Source organism: Dendrobium catenatum, unplaced genomic scaffold (assembly GCF_001605985.2).
Source record: "Dendrobium catenatum unplaced genomic scaffold, ASM160598v2 fragScaff_scaffold_362, whole genome shotgun sequence".
Classification (NCBI taxonomy): Eukaryota; Viridiplantae; Streptophyta; class Magnoliopsida; order Asparagales; family Orchidaceae; genus Dendrobium; species Dendrobium catenatum.
Window position 1 is genome coordinate 374,974 of NW_021318824.1, and position 24,246 is coordinate 399,219.

The 24,246-nt window shown below is 35.4% G+C and overlaps 3 protein-coding genes across 4 annotated transcripts; all 3 read right to left on the minus strand.

The window, feature by feature from the left end:
* Positions 1–9,333: 9,333 nt before the first annotated feature.
* On the minus strand, positions 9,334–13,278 carry LOC110113064 (putative receptor-like protein kinase At4g00960). Its single transcript, XM_020845485.2, has 7 exons — positions 12,167–13,278; positions 11,296–11,412; positions 10,829–10,959; positions 10,536–10,746; positions 10,103–10,340; positions 9,873–10,023; positions 9,334–9,789 (listed from the first exon to the last, which is right to left on the minus strand). The coding sequence occupies exons 1-7, from the start codon at positions 13,005–13,007 to the stop codon at positions 9,439–9,441; spliced, it is 2,040 nt and encodes a 679-aa protein (XP_020701144.1). The 5' UTR covers positions 13,008–13,278; the 3' UTR covers positions 9,334–9,438.
* A 2,587-nt stretch (positions 13,279–15,865) lies between these two features.
* Positions 15,866–19,348, minus strand: LOC110113065 (cysteine-rich receptor-like protein kinase 10). 2 transcript variants are annotated; one of them, XM_028693769.1, is made up of 6 exons: positions 19,236–19,348; positions 18,683–18,813; positions 18,378–18,588; positions 17,947–18,184; positions 17,713–17,863; positions 15,866–17,624 (listed from the first exon to the last, which is right to left on the minus strand). In XM_028693769.1, exons 1-6 carry the CDS (start codon positions 19,255–19,257, stop codon positions 17,400–17,402), a joined length of 978 nt encoding a protein of 325 aa, XP_028549602.1. In that variant the 5' UTR covers positions 19,258–19,348; the 3' UTR covers positions 15,866–17,399. The 2 variants fall into 2 exon arrangements, with proteins under 2 accessions (XP_028549602.1, XP_028549603.1); XM_028693770.1 differs by having other exon boundaries at positions 17,399–17,625; positions 17,821–17,863.
* A 1,436-nt stretch (positions 19,349–20,784) lies between these two features.
* Positions 20,785–21,400, minus strand: LOC114579387 (cysteine-rich repeat secretory protein 38-like; the record flags this gene model as incomplete). Its single annotated transcript, XM_028693773.1, has 1 exon — positions 20,785–21,400. A coding segment is annotated over exon 1 (594 nt), but the record flags the coding sequence as incomplete, so codon positions are not given.
* Between the last annotated feature and the right edge of the window lie 2,846 nt (positions 21,401–24,246).

The following is a 24,246-nucleotide window of genomic DNA, read 5'->3' on the forward strand; positions in this document are numbered from 1 at the left end:
ATGCCAATCAATCAATATATATATATATATTAAATCCGAAGCTAAAATGCAAAGGCATAATGGCAAAGAGAATCTCAGGTTATATGAATAGTAATTTATAAAGACCATTTGAATGGAAACTAAGGAAAGTTGCCATCAGATTAAGCATGGACTCACACATTAATGCCAAAATTATGTAAATATAAGCCATACTAATTTGGATAACGTATGAGTTATTGGGCATTATAGAATATTCAGTTACTCATATTGATTTAGGAAGGCAATTCCAATGGTTCAGTTACTCACGCGACCTTGGCTTCCCTCCTCCGGCCTCGACTCCGATTTACGCAAGCAAAGCCGCCGAGCCACCCGAGGTTTTCTCCCTCCACCAGTGTCCGACTTCAAGCAAGGCTGAAGGCTTTAATTCAACCTATCCTGTGTGTCTGCCTCTTGCCCGATCCAACTAAGCCGGTGCCTGTAATTTCCGCTGCTTGAAATGGTGAATATAATATAGAGGGGAGAAGGTTATTAATAGTAATTACTATTGTAATTACTATTAAACATTATCTATTTTATAATATATATAAACAATACGTATTATATATACAACAACTAGAGGCATCGCCGTCAGCAATCCAAGCAATCGAAAACCAAATCTCCTCACCTCGATCGGGTCGGGGAGGGGACGCCGGAAGACTGTCGAAATTTCCTCAAAAATTTAGGACTTAGTCAAATTTTTGAAATGCAATCTTCGACAATCTCCGGCAACCAATCATCGCCAATCAAAGCTTCTGAAGACCAAATCTCCTCGCCGTTGATTTGCTCCGGTCGAGTAGAGTCACTCCTTATCTCCCGGCGCTGGGGAGGGGACGCGGTGAAGCTGCCGAAATTTTCTCAAAAATTTTGGGCTTAGAAAAATTTTTGGAAGGATTTTGGAAAACATAAATTTCATTTGAAATTGATTAAATTGAGTATGACTTAACTAATAAATAAAAATGATTAAATGATTAATTCAAAAATCCAATTTAAATTCAATGAAAGATATAATCAACTTAAAAAACTTTAATCTGAATCTTTAATTGATTTAATAATTAATTAACTTAATAATTAATGAATGAACTTAATGAAATTTGAATCTATATAAAATTCATCTGGTTGGACAATTCTAAACTTTAAAACTTAAATTATAATATTTAAAGTAATGTAAAACCTGAAGTCTAAACTTAATTGAAAATTAAATAACTAATTGAATTAATTAATTAACAAAATCGGTTAACTGCCAAAACGACTAATCCTAAAATCAATTAACTGAATAATTAAATTCATTAACTATAACCAACCCAATCAAACGATTAACTCTAAAAATTTTTTTTTAAATTCAATTTCAAATAACTAAGCAATTGATTTAATATAAAAATATAAAATAAAAATAAAATACAATTATGAAGCTTAGTTAAAACTTCAAATTCTGAACTAAAGCTCAGTTAATTGAACTAATATTAAATTTTGAATCAAATTGATAAATTAAAATCGTTAATTAAAGCTAACAGTTAATTAGTTAATATAAAACCTTTGAATTGACAAATTAAGCAAATAATCTAATTTCATATAAATAATTTTTTAAAATTCATTTGAAATCCAACCTAATGAACCAATCAATTCAATTTTAAAACTTAAATTCAATTAATAAAAATTTATTTGGTTAATTCATCTAATTAATTAATGCAAATCAAAATAAAATAAAATACATGAAATAAATGTTTCCAATAATCCAATTCATGTACAAACTAATAAAAGCTCTCCAACTGACATCTCTCCAAAACAAACTCTCAAAGCACTCAACAAATTCTCGAAACAACACTCAGTAGTAGCCTCAGAAAATATGTTTTTGTGCTATCTAAAATCTATAAACTCTCCAATCTACTACAAGTACCCTATACCTGAAAGAAAGCAAACAAAAATATCAGCTCAATATATATAAATAAAGTAAGTATTGAAACAAAACTAGTACTGATAAAAAAAAGGAGAGCTAACACTGTGAGTAAATAAAACTGCTACTGTAAGCAAGGCTAGTGTTGAAACAAGCAATGAAAGCTAATGGTGAAAGTAGAACTGCTATGAAACACTAAAACATGTGTTGAGATGGGGAAGTGTGTAAAGTTACATCCCCACTTATCTAAGTCTTATAGGTTACTTCTAATGGAAGTAGTAATTCCTATGAATAATTATTTCACTAAGTATATCTATTAAAGGAAACGATACTCTTAAAATTCACATGGCTACATTCAATGAAAGCCCTAAGTCCAGTCTTTAGGGGTAATAGTTAGAAAGCAACCTAACTGTAGACCCCTTAATTGGGCATCTTAGCCTAGCTATATGACTAAGTTGTAAGACCCGCCACCTGGGCTACTTCTAAGTGATGCAGTAAGACCCGTATGTTAGAGAACTTCTAAGTGAACGAACCTAAACCCAAAAATCAAACCACAACGGGCATCCTAGTCTAAAAGGGCTAGGTTGTAAGACCCACTCTTTGGGCCACTTAGCTTACAGAGCTAGGTCGTAAGACCTGTCATTAGGCAACTTCTAAGGAAGTCATAAGACCTACCCAACCAAAAATTTCTTCGGGCAACCTCTAAAAGAGGTCGTAAGTCTCACTATTAGGGCAACTTCTAAGGAAGTCATAAGCCCCTATCCAAATCTAGTCACACGGGCAATTCCTAATTGGAGGCATAAGCCCCAAACTAAACAAATTAACGAGCAACTTCTAATTGGAGCCATAAGCCTCCAAACTAAACAAATTAACGGGCAACTTCTAAGGAAGCCATAAGCCCCAACCCAAACTAAGCTAAATTAAATTAAAATTCACAAATCGTCACTTCAGTATACTCGGGATCCCTGAAAGGAGGCAACCCATGGCTGCTAATCAAATTTCCTTGACACTACAATCAATAGTTGTTAGTGTTGGCATACTAAACCCACGGTATGCCCAGGATGACGGAACCATGGGATATTTATCGGGTGTACCTTCATCCTCCCCATAACTAAATTTAAATCTCTATTGCACATTCACACACTCCTTGCATGAAGTTATGTATATTTAATCCTTAATTGAGAGTGCTCTTCTAATGCGTTAGGAGATGTATTTAACTATGAGGGCTTGTACTCATAGGAAGTAGAACTCAGATCTAAATATACTCTGATATTACTCTCAGGGAAAATCTAGTTAAATATCAAACTCAATCTACCTCCGAAAAAATTAAAAGGGAATCATAAGTTCGTAAGAGCGGGGTTCGCATTTTTATTTTAAAAGATTTTTTTTTGGAGCGATCAGTGAGTGAAGGAGATAATTTTATCTAATCTACCAAATAAATCTGGCTACATTGAGACAATAATAAAAAAAATCAATAAATTTTAAAAATTATTGGGAACTCACCTATCTCAAGCAAAGAAAATTATCACAATTTGAGTAGTCAATTTAAAGTTTAATTCGAACAAGGTCAAGTTTTAAACTTCAAAATATTTTGAATATAAAAGATAGAAGAATTGTCAAAGTAAGAAAGATAGAAGAAAGAAACGAGGGAAGTAATTAATTAAAAATAAAAGTAGACATAATTATAGATAACAAATAAATCCTTCAAACACTTAATCTCCATGGATGATTTGTAAGTAGATAAATCTTAGTACATTAGAGTATAGATTGAAAAAAAGTCTCAATCTTTTCATTATAAAAGATTTAGATATTTAAAATAAAACTATACATGAAAGAATAATAACACTCAATCCAATTGTAGTTGAAAGAACTCATGTGTTTCAGGGTGAATCCCCACCTTTATACTCTTTTATAGTCTATGGTGCTAAATAATATATATTGTGCACTTAGAAGCAATTTTCTTTTAAGATTGTCAACATATAACAAATATTTATCTATTAGATATATGGGATCAAGGAGGGCATCATAAGTACTTTAATATTGTGATAGTTAAGTTTGATAATTTAATTTAGGCTCGAGGTGTGAATGGGCATGCGTGATCAACCTGATCAATATTCCATAATTTCAATACATTAAGTTGACCTAGCGACCCAATCACCAGTGATATTTTAGAAAATTTAATTAATTTTCATAAAAAAAAAGTGTGTGCATAACATTAGCTTTTAAAAAAATTGAACCCAACTTATTAAACCATTTGATTTGGTTGTTTTAGATTTGACATATTATGCATGGAGGTGGTAGCCAACCAAGACTAAAGTTCGGGTTATAAAATTGGCCATAGATAAAGTGAGGTGGAAGAGTGAGTCATAAATGGAGGAAGACATTGCCCATAATATTTATAACAAAAACACCTACTATGATATTCATACTCTAACTGCAGGAAAATTATCAAATATCGGTAGAAATTCCGATGGCAATTTTTTGCTTAAATTTATGTCGATGTTTTGCTACTCTTGTCATTTTTTCTGTCGGATTGCTTGCTGGTGACAAGTACTTATTTTTGAAGAAAACAATTCATCAAAAAATGCCCTATTTAGCACCAACTTGCCTCTCTTCTTCATTTTCACAGATTTTCTCCCAAAGAAGAATCTGACAGCTGCTCCGCACCCATTCGATGATACATAAGTTCATTTAGTTATTAAATTTTGTAATTTCATCTACTATGTAAATGAAAAAGATTAGTATTTGCAAGTTTAATCCTGTGAGGCAGGAGGCAGGCCACCCATAAGATTTGAGATAAAATACAAAGCATATATGATGCTCATTATTTATCTTGAAAGAAAATTCCAAAGAAAGTTAGGAATATGTGGTTCAGAGAATTTCATGCATATATTTTTGACATTACTTAACATTTGTTATTGCATTTATATTAATATTGTTAATTATGCCAATGTTGTATAGAAATATATTAAATTATTGTGTGAGCATAGTGTGAGGATCAGAATTAATTTTGAAAAAGATGCTCAACTCATCTTAGGGATATGTTCACACATATTAGAAGGTTCATGGAGTATCTATTATGACTTGGAGAGGGGGTGTGCGGTGATTTGACCAGAGCTTGAGCAACCCCTGAGTTCACCAAGATGAGATAATAAAACAAGCTGCAAATAAAATTTTATGGACTTAGTTTCTCACAAGATAATTTTGTATAACGTTGAGAGGGCCATGCTACTACTGCTTTGGGATCATCTTCAGGATCGACGCAATACTCTGAGTACCACACGTGGTCACAAGCTATTAGAGAGAGACAGAAGGGAAGGGTGTATGGATTAGATTCTCAGGCATATGCATATGAGACCAATGCATCCATCTCAACATCTTTTGGTGATAGTGGAGTTGATGATATCGTCATCCAGAGGGTTACTGCTCTCACCAAAGAGATAGAGGAGATAAAATAGATATATGCTAACATGTTGACACAACAAACTGAGATACATGCAAAACTGCAATCATATCTAAGCCAAAATAGAAAGAAAAATGATTAGCAACCTGAGCATGAAGCAGAGGGGACCGAGGAGACAAAAAATAATTAGAGAACTTAATGTTTAAGTTGTAGTAGTTTAAAGAACTTATTTTAAAAACTTACTATTGTGTTTTAGTTATTATAGTGGTTTAGTGAACTTATTGTTGGGTTTTGGAAACTTAATTGAATAGTTTTTATGTTGAATAATTGAATTTTGAGGTTGTTAGACTTATATTTTGAATGGTTTTATATTGTTTTAAGTAGTAACGTTGTATGATGATATATATTATTGTGTATACATCCATTAACTATTGCACGTTTATAACCTAAATGTTATAGTGGAACAATAAGGGGCTTCCATTTTTTCTTAGTAATTCTATAGGCTTTTGGTGGCTTTCCAGCGGAATTTCTGTCGGAAACTTTTGATACAAGGCGGTGTAACAAAATGCAAAAAAAAAAAAGGGTGAAAAGACACCAAAATTTTTTGGCATATATTATTGGCAGGCTTTTTCAGCAGCTTCATTGTCTATAATGTTACCAAAAAAATTTTGCGACGATTGGCTATTTTCCGCCACTCTATCCGTTGTTCTCAACAAAATCAGAATCTGCCAAAAAACCACTGGAATTCCGGTGGAAAAAATGTTGTCACATTTCATTTTCTACACAGCTTTTACCGGCGGAATATTTTTCATCAGAAAGTTGTTAGAAACATCCAATTCCATAAAAAAATTAGGGATTTCCACCGGTAATGGGCGATTTTTATATAGTGTCTTATACCAGTATACCACTATGAGATAATTGGGAATAGACTACTTAGAAGGAGATGAGAATATGAAGAGTCAGGTGTTTAAAATAGGAAGGAATATAAATTTAATGAACTTGTAAAGAAAGAGCATTACTATTGCTTCATGATCATGTAGTATGAATGGTGCGCCATTTGCTGCTTAGCTTTTTCTTTAGGTTTTATTGTATTTAGTAGGGATCTTATGCTATTAGGTTTTGTTGTGCTTCGATTGTAGTTCTTTGAGTCTTAGTGGCTTTAGGTCCCCTTGTAAGAACATATATCCCTTTATTTAAATTAACGAGTATGCCCCTATGTTGGATTTTATTAAAAAAAAAACTAGCTAGGCCCTCCATTTAAAGGTGCTTGAGAGGAATAGGCTAAAATAAGGAAGGAGGTGAAAGCTGGCATGTGCATGTGAGTGTAAAGATCATGAAGGGCATTGATTATGGAATGTAGAGATGGCTCAGTTCTAAGGTAAAAAAACAAATAAAGGGCACAACACTACTTCAAATGGACAAGAATATGTACTGATAAAGAGAGGCAATTTGATAAAAAATCTCATATAGGTAATGAATATTAAGGTGATATTTTTACTTGCTTAATTACCTTTTCCAAGCTCTTGCTATTTAAAAAATATGAGTTACTTTTAACACTTAATATCACCATGAGGTTCTATTATTAGCTTCCTCTAAATCAATAAATTATTTGCCATTTTTGTGGTGCCTTTTCAGTATAATCTTATTATATTAATTATCATGTTTGTGTTATCTATTAATAAGAATGTGCTCAATACTTCTACACTTATGTGTCTCATTACATTATTTTTATTTCTCTCTTGTCATCAAATTTTATACATTCCATGAAACAATTTTAAATCATTATTCAATATTAAGTTCTTTGAATAGATTATCAAATCAAGTAAAGAGGTTGAAAAGAAAAAAAAAGTTCTTTGAATAGATGAAAGCATTTGGCATTTAGGGCCTAGATGCTTGGATATTTAGTATAGTCATTAGGCTTGGAAATAAAAAAAGAGTAATAAGTTCTATATGTTCTTACATCTAGAATATAAGAAAAACGATCAAAATAGAATGACATGTAATCATAAATTTTAAATATTTATATGATGGGGACATCATCAGGAGATTTTGACCTGTCTACCATCGGAAGAATCATAAATTAACGGCTACGATTCAGAGTCTCTATTTAGGAAGTATTTATGTATTTCTTCTATTTATATTTCAGTCTTTGCATTTTACCCCTGTGAGGGATTTCTTTTATGTTGTAACCCTGAGGGTATTTGAGTCTTTTATTTTATTTTTTTAATTTTTGAGGCATATATATTAAGGCTTTAGTCATTGTATTGGGTTAATGATTGATTAATGAAAATATCAACTTTTGGTTCCTTGTTTTCTTGTGAGCTCTTGAGAGCAGAGAGAACCCTAGGAGAGGGCCAAGCAACACCCATCAGCTGCCAGTAGAGGCTGGGCTCGCGGTTTGTATCCATGTTTATTATCTATTCCACTTCCTCTCTTTCCCACCACCAGCCAACTCCTCCTCCTCTTCATACCCGTTGGCCTTCTCCCAACTCCACCCCAAAACCGCCGGTCAACTTCCCCTCCATCTCCTCCATAACAGGCATCCCCTTCTCGCATCCAACCCATGACCCTAGCTCCACTGTCAATCCCTCCCCACTGAACCCAAGACCCACCTTCCCTCCCCTAACAGCCAACCCACCCAACCACATCTCTAGTCGGTTGCCTACCTAGCTCCAAACCCTTGATTTCAAATTCAAATTGCCTTATAAACACTTTCCTAAAGCATCCAATTATTGATTTGGAAAGTCTCTTAACTTGAATTCAAAAGTATTTGAATTTCAAATTATTTCTTAATTGATAAATCTAATTTAGAAAACCTCCTTAATCCCCTCAATTTGAAATTAAATTTCATATTTAATTTTCCCATCAACCATTAATGCATGGGCCCACATACATTGTATGTGGACATATTTTCCCCTCCCCATTAGGCCGGCCCATCTCTCCCTCTCTCCCTAATTAACTCCTCCCCATTAAGGCCCTCAAGTAAAGCCCTCTCCCCAAGGAAAGCCGCCCCACATAATCCTCAATTAGTCGACATTCAAATTTCAAATTTACCCTCTCCTTTCCATACTAAAATTCTGAAATTAAATTTCATATTTTAGTTTATGTCCCTTCCACCAAACTAACAAAAATCTGAGTTCAAAGTTGGCCCTTCCCCTAGTCTTGGTTTAAACCCACCATCCCTTCTCCTCCATTACCTCCCTACTCCCTTGCTACACGTACAACCCAAGGAAGAAGATACACTATTACTTGGTCTACTTCCCTCCATGGATGGCCAATCCTGAGCTTGACTACGAATTCATCTACGACCATCATGGCTTAGTGGATATTTTACAATCTCCCTTCTTCAACCTCAATTTGGAAATCGACGACATTGTTGACGACTATGTCGAGCGCATCCTATTCACCTTGACGTCTGCTATTGAAGAACACCAACTCTCCGGGCATTGATGAATCATCAGACATCCACTAACTTCTTACCATCTGGCTAACTCTTCGTTGAGCAAGACCGTAGGCGTCCTCTTTCTTTTGGTGGCATCTCTAGGCTTGCTGAAATTATTCTTCTGCAAACCCCCACCATCAAGAGTGATAGTGAGGGGAACACGATGTGAACTTTCTATTTGTTAAACAATGGATTTTGTTATTTTGCAGCAAATGTTACTACGCTTTTGTTCTTATTTTAAAATTGTCTTGTTAATCCTTCTGGTAACCGCATGCCAAAACAAATTGCAACTAAGAAATCCTAGACTCCTAACTTGGTGAAACATTGAGTTTAAAATTATTAAAGTTTATCAACTTGTTATTAATTCTTAAGCAATTCGTATTTCCATATATGTTTCACATCATTATATGATACATTTAAGATTGACTCTTAATATGACAATGAAGAAAAATGATTCATGTAGTCAATCTCACGTAGTGGGATAAAGTTTTACTGTTTTTATTGTATGATACTTATAAGATTTTTATTTTGTACTTATGAATGATGTTCTAACATGTTATTTATCTTTAGTTATAAGTATATGTAGACATAAAAATGCATTAAAATAAGCCCATGTTACAATTTTCTTACAATACTCTAGAAATATACAACCTAACTTGTTTTTTTTCAATGTTTTTGAACTAGTTATCTAGGATCTATCTCTGTAATTGACACTTCATTAGGTGACATTGGCACCGTCATGCTTGAAGATTTGTAAGTCCCATCTTCATGAATGTCAGAGTTTCTTGAAAACTCATTTGTGTTGATACCACTTCTCCCTACAAAAAATGCTGGGGCCGAAGGGGCTTCAATAGACATAGAATAGCTGTTGAGCATAACAACCACTGTTGTCATTGTAGGTCTTTGAGATGGGTCCTGCTGAGTACATAGAAGTCCAATTTGAATGCATCTCATGACTTCATCTCTAGGAAAAAGTTTGGTTAATGCTGGGTCTACAATTTCTATAACAGTCCCCTTATTCCAATTCTCCCATACCTGTTCAAAGTCAATCAACAAATTCATACGGTTTAGAACAGAAACATGTAATTTGTTTTAAAGCATTGAAAGGAGATACATACATAGCTTAAAAGGTCTTCAGAAAGTTCAGAATTGAAGAAACCATTGTTACTCTTCCCTGTTATAATCTCTAAAACTAGTACTCCAAAACTAAAGACATCAGACTTGACTGAGAAATGTCCATGCATTCCATATTCTGGAGCCATATACCCGCTGCAAGAAACTCATGATTTTGATATTGTTCTAATCTAAGAAGTGAAATAAGTAAAATTGCAAGATCTATTTAGCTTACTATGTTCCAACAATGCGATTTGTCATTCCTTGAGTCTCGTCTCCTCCAAAAAGCCTAGCCATGCCAAAATCTGAAATTTTTGGGTTCATTTCTGCATCTAACAATATATTGCTAGCTTTAAGATCCCTGTGAATGATCTTCAGTTGGGAGTCTTCATGCAGGTAAAGTAGGCCACGAGCAACCCCTCCGATTATCTTATATCTTTTCACCCAACATAGTAGCTTACTTTTTGTCGGATCTATCCCACATACAAATATATAAAAATATTAAGCATTGCATGCATCAATAAGACTAGCTAGTAAGTCAATTTGATGATAATGCTAAAGAAAGCAAAAGTTCTGCACCAAGTTTATGAAATGTGACATTGAATATCATGACGAAGATTTATTTGGGGTATAAATTTGTATATAAAAAACAAGTACTAGAAACATACCGAAAAGAATGGTATCTAAGCTTTTGTTGGGCACATATTCATAAATGAGCAATTTTTCTTCATCTTCCAGGCAAACACCATGTACTCTTACAAGATTTCTATGCTGGAGATTAGCTATTAAAACCAATTCATTTTTTAGCTCTTCAAGACCTTGCCCGGACCCTCTTGAGAGCCTCTTAACTGCTATTTCTTGACCATCTGGTAATATTCCCTGTGAAGTCAAAAGAAGAAAAAAACTAACAAATTTTTCTATCAAGTAAGAGGTTAACAGAAAAATATAGGAAATATTTTACCTTGTAAACTGATCCAAAGCCACCTTCACCAAGCTTGTTGAGTTCTGAGAAATTTGCAGTAGCTACTTTAAGTGTAGATAAATCAAATAATATAGATTCAACCTCTGTAATCTCTTCTGGATCAGCCTCACCTACAAAAGATTATAGATATATATTTGAATTCCTTACTACGGATTGAATTCCCACAATGACTGACACATGCAATCATGCTAACTTCAATTCATTATCACTACTAAAAACATGAAGTTTTCGCAGCCTTTAATAGCGGCTTTTGGCGAACTGGTGCTATAGATCGGTATTCGCAGTGGTTTTAACCGATGCTAGAACGGCTTTTTACAGCGGTTTTAACTGATTAAGGAAAATTGTACATGGGAGTTTATAGGTGCTAAGCTGTTTTCATTTTCAATATTGTTGTATTAAAACTCTAAACTATATAAACCTAGACATTAGCAAGAGAGAAATCTTACCGGGCACCTTTGTCTTTGACCTTCTTCTCCAAAAGCATATACAAATTGTGGCAATTAGAACAATCGCAACTACTACAGGAATTGTGATTGCTAATATAATGCCCAGCTTACTGCTTCCTGCATTGTGGTGTTAAATTTATTATTTTAAAGAAAAGATTAGCAAATTCAATTGCATAACAACTGTTTATTGCTTAAGGAAAATTGTAACCAAACTCAAATCGCCTGCTTGATTAATTCTATTGATTAAACCAACATTAGAAGCGATTAAGGGATAATGGCACAGCCCCTATAAGAATTTTTTTAAATAATAAGCAATAAAATTAAGGTAAAATATATATTTAAATTAATGACCATAAAGAAATAGGCCAATTTATGAAAAGGATCTTGTTTTAAACTTAAATTAGCTTAAGAAGCAGGTTAAAAAAAAATTTAAAAGGAGCAAATATGGAACTCCATTATCAGGTTTCAATAGAAACTGGAACTTGTTTCTACTTACGTCGCTATTGCCGTTTCGACAAAAATAAAAATCGGATAATGAATTATTGATTTTTATTAAGTTTCTTATTTGCTATTTTTTTTATTTTTTATTAATATGTTGCTTAAACTAATTTTAATTAAAAACAGAATTTTTTAATATTTTCTTTTAAGCCGTACTACAAATTTAATAAAAATCATACCAACAACATTAGCTTTATGCACATTAAAAAAATTATTGTAAAGCAAATTCGCATAAGCTACAGAGTCCACAATATATTGATCTGATAAAGGCTAGCGTTGAAAAGTTTCAAATCCATCAATAAAACTCATTATTTTTTTTTTTCACTCCAGTATAGAATTTTCTCCAAAATTATAAACTTTAGAGCAGTAGTACCTCCTTGAGATGAATCCGCCCCAGCGCGGGTACTATTCGCCGTTGAAGACCCATTTGGAGGCGACGGCGGCTGAGCAGAAGAAAACTGCAGCATCGAAGTGCCGTTGTAGAACTTGTAAAACTCATACCTCATATTGCACCATATCCCCACCGTCCTTCCTCCCCTCTTCCCTTTCATAGGATCCCTGCTGATCTGATCCACCGTCCCCTGCAGGCATGTGCGGCAATCGCCAACTGAAAGATCCCTTGCGCACTGCACCAGTCCGTATATGCTGTCCCCCGCCCTCAGCGCCGTCTCTCCGGTGGCGAAGAGCCGCGATGCGTTTCTCACCGCGAGATCGGACATGTTCCCCATCAGCTCAGGGCTTAGAATTTCAAACCGCAAAAGTTCATCAGCCGAGACATTTTGGGAGTTAATCATGAAAACCTTGATGTTTGAGGAGATGTCGGGAACGTCGATGAAGTCCTGGTTGGAGTAGCGGAGTTGGCAGTAGTCGTACCATATGATGGCGTCCTTGCTGTTTGGGCAGATCTGCTGGATGTCGGACGTGGCCACAGAGATGCAGGAGAGACAGTTGGCGGCGTTGATGTCGCCGCGGCAGAGGGAAAGGCCGTGGACGCGGTCGGGGATGCTGCCGGTGGTGAAGGTGGCGAATCCGGTAGCGGAGGCGTTCGAGGAGAGGGTGGAGAGGACGAGGTTGAGGTTGGAGCTGTAGTTGCTGTTGCTGGTGAAGTTTCCTGTGCTGCCGCAGATCTTGTAGAGAGGATCTGCGGTTGCCGGAGAAGCGAACAGGGATAGGATGACGAGGAAGAAGAAAGCCATGGATTGGATACTGATCATACTGACAACAAATCTGATGACGTTCTGCTGTCTTGCTTAGTCAATAGAAGCGATTTTTTTTTTTTGGGTGCGTATGGGGGATGGGTAATTACAGAAGCAAATTCTTCATTGCTGAATTTGATTGGGAGGTCTTTAATGAACGTTCTTATGGTGGGGATGGAATTCCAGGAAACGAAGTATTAGACCATTCATGTAGGTCAAGTTGCGGGTCCGTTTTTGCTTGTCAAGTTAAAATGTGGGCGCCACACCCCGATACTATGAAATCCGATGGATAAATTGACATAACCTTGTGAATCAATATAATTTCTTTTAAGCTATCAATATTTAAAATATAAAATAATGTGCCTGCTGTTAAATAAAATATATATTAACTTAATATTAACATGAACATTAAATATCAAATAGATTAATCTAGTGCAAATTAAAAATAACTAATCTCTTCCAAACGCTATAAGCAAAACGAGGGTGTTTAAAAAAAATTAAGAGAAGGAGAAGGGAAGGGTAACAAAAGAAGAGGAAGAGGAATAGCATATTTTTATTATTTTTTTATTTTTTATGGCTTTCTATAATGTTCTTTTTTCTATGTTATATAAAATCTTATGTAAATAAGGAGAGATGAAGAATATGATATCATTTTGAGCTTTGAGGTTGTTCATTCCAAGGTTCATTTCTTTCACCAATCCACTATATTATAAAATAAATAAGATGAAAACATGACTTTCTGGTGTCAGATGATCAAAGGAAGGAGATCAAGGTTGACATAAAAAAATGTCAATTTCTTGATGTTTGCTTATTGCTCGTTCTAGATGAGTTCAAAAATTTACGTCTTAAATATCATTCATATAAAATTTAAATAACTCAACCCCCTATTTATAGCTCTAATTTATGCCTAAAAATTTTCAAGTATTTATCCACATCAACCTCATTTTCATTCCAATCAGTTCTATTTATTATATAGAATTCTTTCTTAGCTTAGTTTAGCTAAATACTCCCATTTCAACGTTAGCCTATATTAAATAAGAGTTAACCATAGATGAATATATAATCTGATGTGGATCATATTAGTTAAATTAGGCCTTAGGAACAATAGATCACTTATTGTACCTATTTTCTAGAATTTTCAAACACTTCTCGAAAGGTGGATCCATGTCCCAAAACCTACCGTCCAACCTCCCACAATTCAAATCTCCTTGACTCCTGTCTCCGACTTAAACCCACAGATTCGCCCGTTCTTGTGGCTCCAGCCCCTCATGTTCAATTTGATCTCAATTGATCAAATTAATAGGAAAAAATCATCTTCATTTATTTAATCAAATTCTAATTAATCCTAATTTATCATTGATTCTATAATATATGTTGTTCGAGGACCCAACTAATTGAACTAATATAGTATGAATTCCACTAACTCAGATTTAGTTATTAGTTGTAAGTCTTATAGTATCCAATTAACTTTAAATAAATTTAAAGATTAAAGTGGAGGAGAGGAAATCATAAGAGGCCAAATGCTCTTTAGAGCGCCACTGTGTTGGTAGTGGTGGCGCTATGGCGTTGTCTTCTCTATTTAGAAATAAGATTTGAGGGAGTGCTACAGAAATTGGAGGGGGGCATTATGGTAAGCTCTTGGTTTAGAGGAATCTAGGAGAATCTGAAACATTCTGTTGAGGTGATGCAGTTCTAGGGAAAAGTGAGAACCGCTACGCTAGGTTAAAAATGATGTTTTAAAAAATAAAATTTCTAAATCAAATTCAAATCCATCCTAACTTACCCTAGCCCCCTCATTTTCCTAAGAAATAATTAAGAGGAGAGGGAGAGTGAAGGAGGAGAGAGATATGAAGGTTGTAGAGTTCTTTTTATTATTATTTTTTATTATTTTTTTTTTTTTTTGAGAAAACCCTCACTTGGGGCCTACACTTTCCGTAAACGATAATAGTACAAAAAAACATTTTTTTTTTTTTTTTTTTTTTTTTTTTTTTTTTTTTTTTTTGAGAAAACCCTCACTTGGGGCCTACACTTTCCGTAAACGATAATAGTACATGCCCTTAGACGATCAAAAATGGCATCCAATTAGGAACAAGCGCCATAGCCACATCATAGACATGCACAAACATAGAGAAGAGAGTCAAGTATACATGGCATCCAATAGCCACCCAAACAAAGCCCAACGAAACTACCATGAAGTCACTGAAACGAAACACAACACACACAAAGCTACTAGACACAACCAAGGGCAAAACCACACTAGCGTGCCCCAACCACAATGGCAGACAAACAACCCTGTAACTCTCGCATGAAAGCCACAAGAACAGCCCATATAAGGTACCACAATCAAACTCATAACAACCACCAAAGACAAACATCATTATTTTTTTTATTTGTATCTACGACGCTTACCCACATGAGAAAATGAATTATCAACTACTCTGCAAACATCAAGCTCATACAAATCGTTAGGATTCATCATGCCCAACCCCCAAATCATCCTCAACCCCACAAGGAGAAGCAAGTGACTCATCTAGACAATCCGACTGGTCCAAACAAGTGTCCCCGGATCTAGAAATCAATTGAGCATTCAGAGTATTAGGAGAAATCATATCAATAGGCATATCAACAAGGGGATCAACGCCACTCGAACCCAATTGAGAGGGCGATCGAACATCAACCATTAGCGAATCAACAGAATCCACATCACCAGATAATTCATTATCCACGATTAAGTTAGCTTAAAAAATATCCCAATCCACCTCATAACCTACAACCTCATCATCATAAACCAAAGTATTATAAATAGCCCCCACAACATTAATACTAGCCATTGCAACTCCGAGAGATAACTCCGAACTTCCCCAAGACACAATAGGGAAAATAACACCACCAAATATTTGAATAGAATTATCACAATTATCCAGAGGTGAAACAAGCACATCCTCATGTCCCTCATCATGAGCCAAATGAGAAACATCACCAACATTAGCAAGAATAGCACAATCCAAATCTTGAGGCAAAACCCCAGCCACAACATTAACATGAGGATCATTGAGACCCTAACTAGGTTGCAAAGAAATATCAGCCACATCTCTCACGCTCACTAAACATGAGGATCACTAGCCAAAGGATGCAAAACCGGGCATTCAACTTTTAAGTGCCCCAAAGCTTTATAGTGATAGCAATAAGAGAAATTCTTTCATTTCCATAGATTGAATGTAACACATAGTTTCAGAATCCAGCCAAACTTGATTAGGATAATATTTAGTGGCATCTAACTTGACTAATATATGAGCAATCGAAGGCCTTGTGCCACTAAAGGTAGTATTATCCAATCTTAAGGGGTAGCCAAATACAGACCCTAAACCATGCAGAATGCATGGGGGAGAATATATATGGATGAAGATTGGGAAAAGAAACCCGTATAGAAATTATAGGGGATTCCACATTAACATCAAAATGAGGAGTCCACTTAAAAAGCTTTATAAAATAATTGCTGACAAAGTTGAAGAGGTGAGAAACCTTTTGTAGTCTAAGTCATTCACTAATTTAATCAACACATTTTCTGGATTTAACAAACTAACAAAGAAATCACTAAAGAGTTTTTGGTTTAAATTTTTTTTTGAATTGCATCGAGAGGTGGACAACGCCCCAAAAATTTTCCAACCAGTGCAAACTCAAAAGACACAGGAAGAGAAACCATTTCTTCATCTGAAATTAACAAAGCTAGTAATCCATGACGCGAAGAAATTTTAACTAGAGAAAACTCCAGAGAAGTCGTAGTGACAGACAAAACATGCTTAAAGTATCTCGATTGGGGGCTTCCCATCCAAAAATCTGGGGTCACTCAAACACTTCGCAGTCATCAAAACCAAAAAATCGGTTGAAGGAAGAAAATCAGGAAAAAACCCACAGGATTTAAAGAAGAAGGAAGAATATTACCCGACTAAAGCAAAGACAGAGCACAGACGGAGCGGAGAAGAAAACCCTAGACATCAAAGATAGTTTCCCCATGAAGGTGAAGGAGTTGAATTTGCTTGTCGGCAAGTTAAGGGTTTTGTTGAGTATGGTGTAGACTTCTAAACACTGATCTCCAATATTAATTCAAATAAATATATAACAAGATATAAATAAAAATATATCTTTCTTGGGTTTTATAATATTTGCGTAATGTCTAGGGTACTGATCATACTGACAACATGATATAAATTTAATTTAAAAGGGATAAACAACGCACTAAATGATGGCGTTTTATCTGAAATTAATTGTGTTTTTTGTTAAAACACAATTTTTGTAACGTTATATATAATGTAACGTTATAAAAATTCATATATTTACTTAACATATAAAAATTCTTATAAAAGTTTATCATATATTTATATTTTCTTTAAAAACTAATCTTTGTTGATGCTATGTCTCCCCACAAAATACTGGCGCTAAAGGATCTTCAATGGACATAGAATAGCTGTTGAGCATGACAAGCACTCTTGTCATTGTAGGTCTTTGAGATGGGTCTTGCTGCACACATAAAAGTCCAATTTGAAAGCATCGCATGACTTCATTTCTTGTAAAAAGATTTGCTAAAGCTGGGTCCACAATTTGTAACACCGTTCCCTTTTGCCAATTCGTCCATACCTTTTCAAAGTAAATACCAATGGTTATCTTCTAAAATAAAAAAATATATATACATAATATATTTCAAGTATTGAAAGGAGATACATACATAATTTAAAAGGTTCTCTGAAAGATCATAATTGAAGAAACTATTATTACTCTTTCCTGTCATAATCTCTAAAACTAGTACTCCAAAACTAAAGGCATCAGACTTGACTGAGAAATGTCCATGCATTCCATATTCTGGAGCCATATATCCACTGCAAGAAGCTTGTGACTTCATGATGTCGTTCTAGTAAAAATAGTGAAATTAGTAAGACTTTTGAAGATTTATTAAGCTTACTATGTTCCAACAACACGACTTGTCATCCCTTGAGTCTCGTCTCCTCCAAAAAGTCTAGCTATACCGAAGTCTGAAATTTTTGGGTTCATATTTGCATCTAATAATATATTGCTAGCTTTAAGATCCCTATGAATAATCTTTATTCGAGAGTCTTCATGTAGGTAAAGTAGACCACTTGCAATCCCTCTTATTATCTTGTATCTTTTCACCCAATCTAGTAGCTTACTGTTAGATGGATCTGTCCACATACAAATATATAAATATTAAGTATTGTGTGAAATTATAATACTGGTAATTCAATTTGATAATAATGATAAAAAAACCTGCACTATGTTTATGTAAGAGAGTAAATGAAATTTGACATCCAATACAATGATGAAATTTTACTAGTGATTAGTTTAGATATAATACAAATGTTCGAGAAACATTACCAAATAGAATGGTATCTAAACTTTTGTTGCGAACGTATTCATATACGAGTAACTTCTCTTGTTCTTCCAGGCAAATACCATGAAGTCTTATAAGATTTTTGTGCTTGAGTTTAGCTATCAGAACCAATTCATTTTTTAGCTCTTCAAGGCCTTGCCCAGATCCTGTTGAGAGCCTCTTAACAGCTATTTCTCTACCATCTGGTAGTATTCCCTGTAGAAGATCAAAAGAAAAGAATTGTTAACTAATATTTTTGTATGGTAAAAGTTCGAGAGAAAAATGTAGAAAAATGCAAGTTAACATTTACCTTGTAAACTGATCCAAAGCCACCTGCACCAAGCTTATTGACCTCCGAAAAATTTTCAGTTGCTATTTTAAGTAGAGATAAGTCAAATAATAAAGATTCAGCCTTTGTAATCTCTTCAAAGCCAGCTTCACCTAAAATTGAAGACAAAATTTTCCAATTATTATTATTTTTTTATTTTTAAATTATCATGCATTATTTCTTATTGATCAAATTCCAAAAATGATCAACACATGCAATAAAATACCTTCAATTCATCATGAACATAGATTTGCGGTAGTTGTTAAGCTACTTTTAATTTCAATACTATTGTAGTGAAATCCTAAAATCAATATGTAACAGCTCAAATTCTTGAACATCGTGATATTATTCACTTTGACTTTAGGAGGTCGATCATCTTCGGAGTGCTTCCATAACAGCACATTTAATTTTAATTTTTTTTAATAAAACAGCATTATTATACCCCGAATTCATATGGATATTTAAAAGTTTAACTTCATTCTACATAAAAGATTTCACATTAAAAACCTAGACATTAGCAACAGAGAAAACTTACCAAGTTCCTTTGTCTTTAACATTCTTCTCCTGCAGCATATGCAAATAATGGCAATTAAGACAAAGGCCAGTACTGCAGGAATTGTGATTGCCAAAATACTGCCCAACTTACTGCTTCCTGCATTGCATTGTTAAATTTATTATTTGAGAAAGCTTAGAGAAAAAAGTCTTCATAGTACCCCCAAAAAAATATTGTAAGAACATTGTATACTAGCGTACATAAATTTTCTTAAGAGATTTATATAAATATATACTATATAACTCTTATATATGTAAATATTTAATTACACAACAGTCAAAATTTTCTTAAGAGTTTCCTGCACTGTTGTCACAGATATAGTAAGGAAAGTCTGCCGTTGCCGGAGAGGCGATCAAGATTAGGAGGAAGAGGAAAGCCATGAATATGTATTAATCATGCTAACAACAAAAATAAAGTACTGCGGTTCCAAATGAGGAGAAGACTCCTGCCAAGGTGTTTCTCTAGTCAATAGAGGCTAATTATTCATTGATGAATTTTCTCTGAATTTTCATTGGGATTCTTTAATGGATGCCTTTTTGGTGGAGAAATTATTCTAAGCTGGCATGGTGATCAATCAGAGTGCGACATATCAGTGGTATCGAGTTGTAGTACCGAGTAAAAGAATGACGTGATGTATACTGATTGATCTGAAAATGATGTCAGCACATAATAATTAATCCTTTTAGTAGGACTTAGAATTCCTGGAAACCAAGTCATTGACCTTTCCTCAAAGTAAAGTTGCGGGTCTTATTTTGCTTGTTAAATAAGGAGACCGAACGTTAACAAATTTACTATGAAGCTAATGACAAATAAAGTGCGTTACAAACTCTGGTACATTTTTGTTTGAGAATAATGATTTGTATTACAATATCCATGTTTTCAGTTGATTTCATTAAAAATTCCTTTAATTAAATATAAATTTTGATGAAATTGAAGATCTCCAAGTATCACATACTTGAACTATAGAATTCATAATTGATTTTAAGGTCATCTAAACTACGTTATTGATAGATTTATGATAAAGATAGTGCTGTTCAAAGAGATGAACCCCAATTGTATCAAGATCATTGTGGTCTGACTCAAAACTGCCTTGCAGCTACTGCTCCAATAAATGGTGTCTAAGAACAAAATGAAGAGAGCAATATCACACAAAAAAAAAGATAATAAAACAGAGGGCAGCTGTTGAAGCAGAGAACAGTAGAGTTACCGGAGTAACTAGGAACGGCGGTTGAAGAGCTTCTAAGCTTTAATTGCTCGGATCTGATGAAGACTGAGAATTCTGAAGAAGTAATGCAGAACATTAATGTAACTGTAAAGCAATAAAAAAGGCACAAAAGAAGAGTAGAAGAATACAAGAAATAGTAAGAGTCATTCCTATAATTTTGATTTCCTTCTCTGGTTTCTGTAATACAGTTTACATGCTCAAAAAAGGTTAAGTGATCTTTGCAGAATCAGAATTAGTTACAATCCTGCGGGAGTGCTGTATCTTGCGATAATGAAGGAAGCATGTAGTCATGTAATACTTCATACACTCGCCTACTGACAGGTCCCGTGCGCACAGCACCAGTCCGTATATAGTGTCCCCCGCCGTGAGCACCGCCGTTCCCGTCGCAAACAGACGGGACGCGTTTCTCGCTGCGAAATCAGACAGATTGCCAATCAACAGACAGGTTAGACTCTCGAACCTCAAAAGTTCGTCTGCCGAGACATTTTGGGTGTTATGCACGGAGAACTTGATGTTTGAGGAGACGTCGGGAGCGGAGAGGAAATCCAGGTTGGAGTAACGGAGTTGGCAGTTATCGTACCATATGTTGGCGTATTTGTTGTATTGGCAGAGCTGCTGGATGTCGGACATGGCGGTGGAGATGCAGGAGCGGCAGCTGGGGATGTCGGTGTCACCACGACAGAGGGTTAGTCCATAGATGCGGTCAGGTACTCTGCCGGCGGTGAAAGTGGCGAAGCCAGTGGCTGAAGCGTTGGAAGAGAGAGTTGAGAAGAGTTGATTGAGGTTTGAGCTGTAGGTGCTGTTGCTGATGAAGTTTTCTGCACTGTTGCCACAGATATAGGAAGGAAAGTCTGCCGTTGCCGGAGAGGCGATCAAGAATAGGAGGAAGAGGAAAGCCATGAATATGTATTAATCATGCTAACAACTATAATAAGGTTCTGCGGTTCCAAATGAGGAGAAGACTCTTGCCAAAGTCTTTCTCTAGTCAATAGAGGCTAATTATTCGTTGATGAATTTTCTCTGAATTTTCATTGGGAATCTTTAATGGATGCCAATGGATGCCCTCTTGATAGAGAAATTATTTTGAGCAGAGGCCTGACACATAATGCCTTTGGTGACTAATCAGAGTACATCATATTAGTGGTATCAAGCCACGGTATCGAACAAAAGGATAACATGATGCATTCTGATTGATTTGAAAATGACGTTCTCACATAATAATTAATCATTTTGGTGAGGCTTAGAATTCCTGGAAACCAAGTCATTGACCTTAAATGAAAGTAAAGTTGCAGGTCTTATTTTGCTTGTTAAATACGGAGATCGAACGTTAACAAATTTACTATGAAGCCAATGACAAATAAAGTGCGTTACAAGCTCTGGTACATTTTTGTTTGAGAAGAATGATTTGTATTACAATATCCATATTCACAGTTGATTTCATTAAAAATTCCTTTAGTTAAATAGAAATTTTGATGAAATTGAAGATCTCCAAGTATCAAATTACAGCTACTGCTCCAATAAATGGTGTCTAAGAACAAAATGAAGAGAACAATATCACAAAAAACACAAGTAATAAAACAGAGAACATCTGTTAAAGCAGAGAACAGCAGCGTTACCGGAGTAACTAGGAATGACGGTTGAAGAGCTTCTAAGCTTTAATTGCTCGGATATGATGAAGACAGTGATAATTCTGAAGAAGTAATGCAGAATATTAATGTAACTGTAAAGCAATAAAAAAGGCATAAAAGAAGAGTAGAAGAATACACGAAATAGTAAGAGTCATTCCTATAATTTTGATTTCCTTCGCTGGTTTCTATAATACAGTATACATGCTCAAAAAAGGTAAAGTGATCGTTGCAGAATCAGAATTAGTTACAATCCTGCGGGAGTGCTGTATCTTGCCGTAATGAAGGAAGCATGTAGAATTGATGCCGCAACACCTGCAAAGCTGAAAACAAGCAGAAGAACAAGCAAGCAATAACAGAGAACTGTAGTGATTCTATTGATCAAATTGTAAAAGATGCCTTCCTCTCTACAGGAACTTCTCATATACTATCAGAATATTCATATTCTACTAAAAGTGTAAAAACAGAAAGTAGCTTTTTGTACTATATAACTAATAAAGGATAAAAGTGGTAGTGGAGATCAAACCAGCAACGGCTTAAGCAGAAAAAAGGATGAGATGTTACCCATCTCACGATAAGGCTATAGTGCACCGCATCATTCGCCCCCGCTAAAATCGTTATCTGTATCAACATAATAAACTTGAGCTTTCCCTTCATCAGGTGGCATATAAGCATATATATCCTTGACATTGAAAGTGTGGGATGTATTGAACTCCTCCGGAAGATCCACAATGTATGCATTGTCGTTGATCTTGCTCTTTATAGAGAACGGTCCCCATTTCTTTTTCCCGAGCTTAGAGTATTCTCCCACAGGTAGACGATCTCGTTTCAGCCTAACAAATACCAAATCTCCCGGCTTAAATAGCTTCTCTCTTCTATGCACGTCCGCCGACAATTTGTATTTGTCATTAGCAGCTTGAATTTTTGCTCGGATGTTGGCCAGAAATTCCGCATAATTGTCTACTAGCACGGACGCAGATTTGCTCTTACACTTGGGCAGCACTGTAACATCGAGGACAGTATTTGGCATTTTAGTATAGACTATACTAAATGGGCACATACCGGTAGAGCGGTTTGTCATGGAATTAAATGCGAATTCGGCCTGACCAAGTAATTCATCCCAGATTTTAGGATTGTCTTGTACTAAACATCGCAATAGATTACCCAATGTTCGATTCACCACTTCAGTTTGCCCGTCCGTCTGAGGGTGATAGGAGGAGCTGAGCTGGATCTGTGTGTGTAACCTTTTCCACAGTTCTCGCCAAAAATGGCTAATGAATTTAACATCCCTATCGGATGTCAAGCTTCTCGGAATTCCGTGCAATCTTACGATTTCCTTGAAAAACAACTTGGCAATGTTTAATGCATCAAAGGTCTTCTTACAGGCGACAAAATGTGCCATCTTCGAGAAGCGATCTACCACGACCATAATAGAATCGTTTCCATACTTGGTCCTCGGCAGTCCCATTACGAAATCAAGGCTTAAATCCTCCCAAATTGAATCAGGTACGGGCAATGGCTGGTACAAGCCGGTATTTTGTCCTCCTCCTTTGTAAGTTTGACAAATTGAGCATCTCTCCACAAATTTAGACACATCCCGTCTCAAGTGTGGCCAAAAGAATCGCTGCTGCAGCTGTATGACTGTGTTATCTCTTCCCAAGTGTGCGGACAGCCCACCGGCGTGTGTTTCTTTGATAATCTGCTGTCGCCACGAAGAGCTGGGGATGCATAGAAGATTTCCTTTAAATAAAAACCCATGGCGTATTGAGTAATCTGAATTTAATTCCTGCTTACAGCAACTGTCCCAGTAACCTTTAAAGTAATCATCCTGAGGATATAATTCTTTCAAACAGTCAATGCCGGAGAACTCAGTTTGGAGCTGAGTTACAAGGGCTGCCCGTCGACTTAATGCATCCGCCACTCGGTTTTGCACGCCGCTCTTGTGCTTAAGAACGAACGTAAACCGCTGAAGAAAGATTACCCACCGGGCATGCATTCTATTGATACTTTTCTGTGAGTTAATGTATTGCAACGCCTTGTGATCGCTGCATAGAACGAAATCTTGATGTAACAAGTAATGCTCCCATTGCTTTAAGGCTCTAACAACAGCATATAATTCCTGTTCGTAAACAGTCCAGCGCTG

Coding starts and splice junctions, on each gene's coding strand:
- LOC110113064 (XM_020845485.2), bottom strand. CDS start 13,007: ATGATCAGTATCCAATCCATGGCTTTCTTCTTCCTCGTCATCCTATCC. Junction 10,747..10,828: donor GCTTTGGATCAGTTTACAAG/GTAAAATATTTC, acceptor TTGACTTCACAG/GGAATATTACCAGATGGTCA. Junction 10,024..10,102: donor AATCGCATTGTTGGAACATA/GTAAGCTAAATA, acceptor AGTTTCTTGCAG/CGGGTATATGGCTCCAGAAT.
- LOC110113065 (XM_028693769.1), bottom strand. CDS start 19,257: ATGTTAAAGACAAAGGAACTTG. Junction 18,814..19,235: donor GTTAAAGACAAAGGAACTTG/GTAAGTTTTCTC, acceptor CTTCAATTTTAG/GTGAAGCTGGCTTTGAAGAG. Junction 17,864..17,946: donor AGTCGTGTTGTTGGAACATA/GTAAGCTTAATA, acceptor AGCTTCTTGCAG/TGGATATATGGCTCCAGAAT.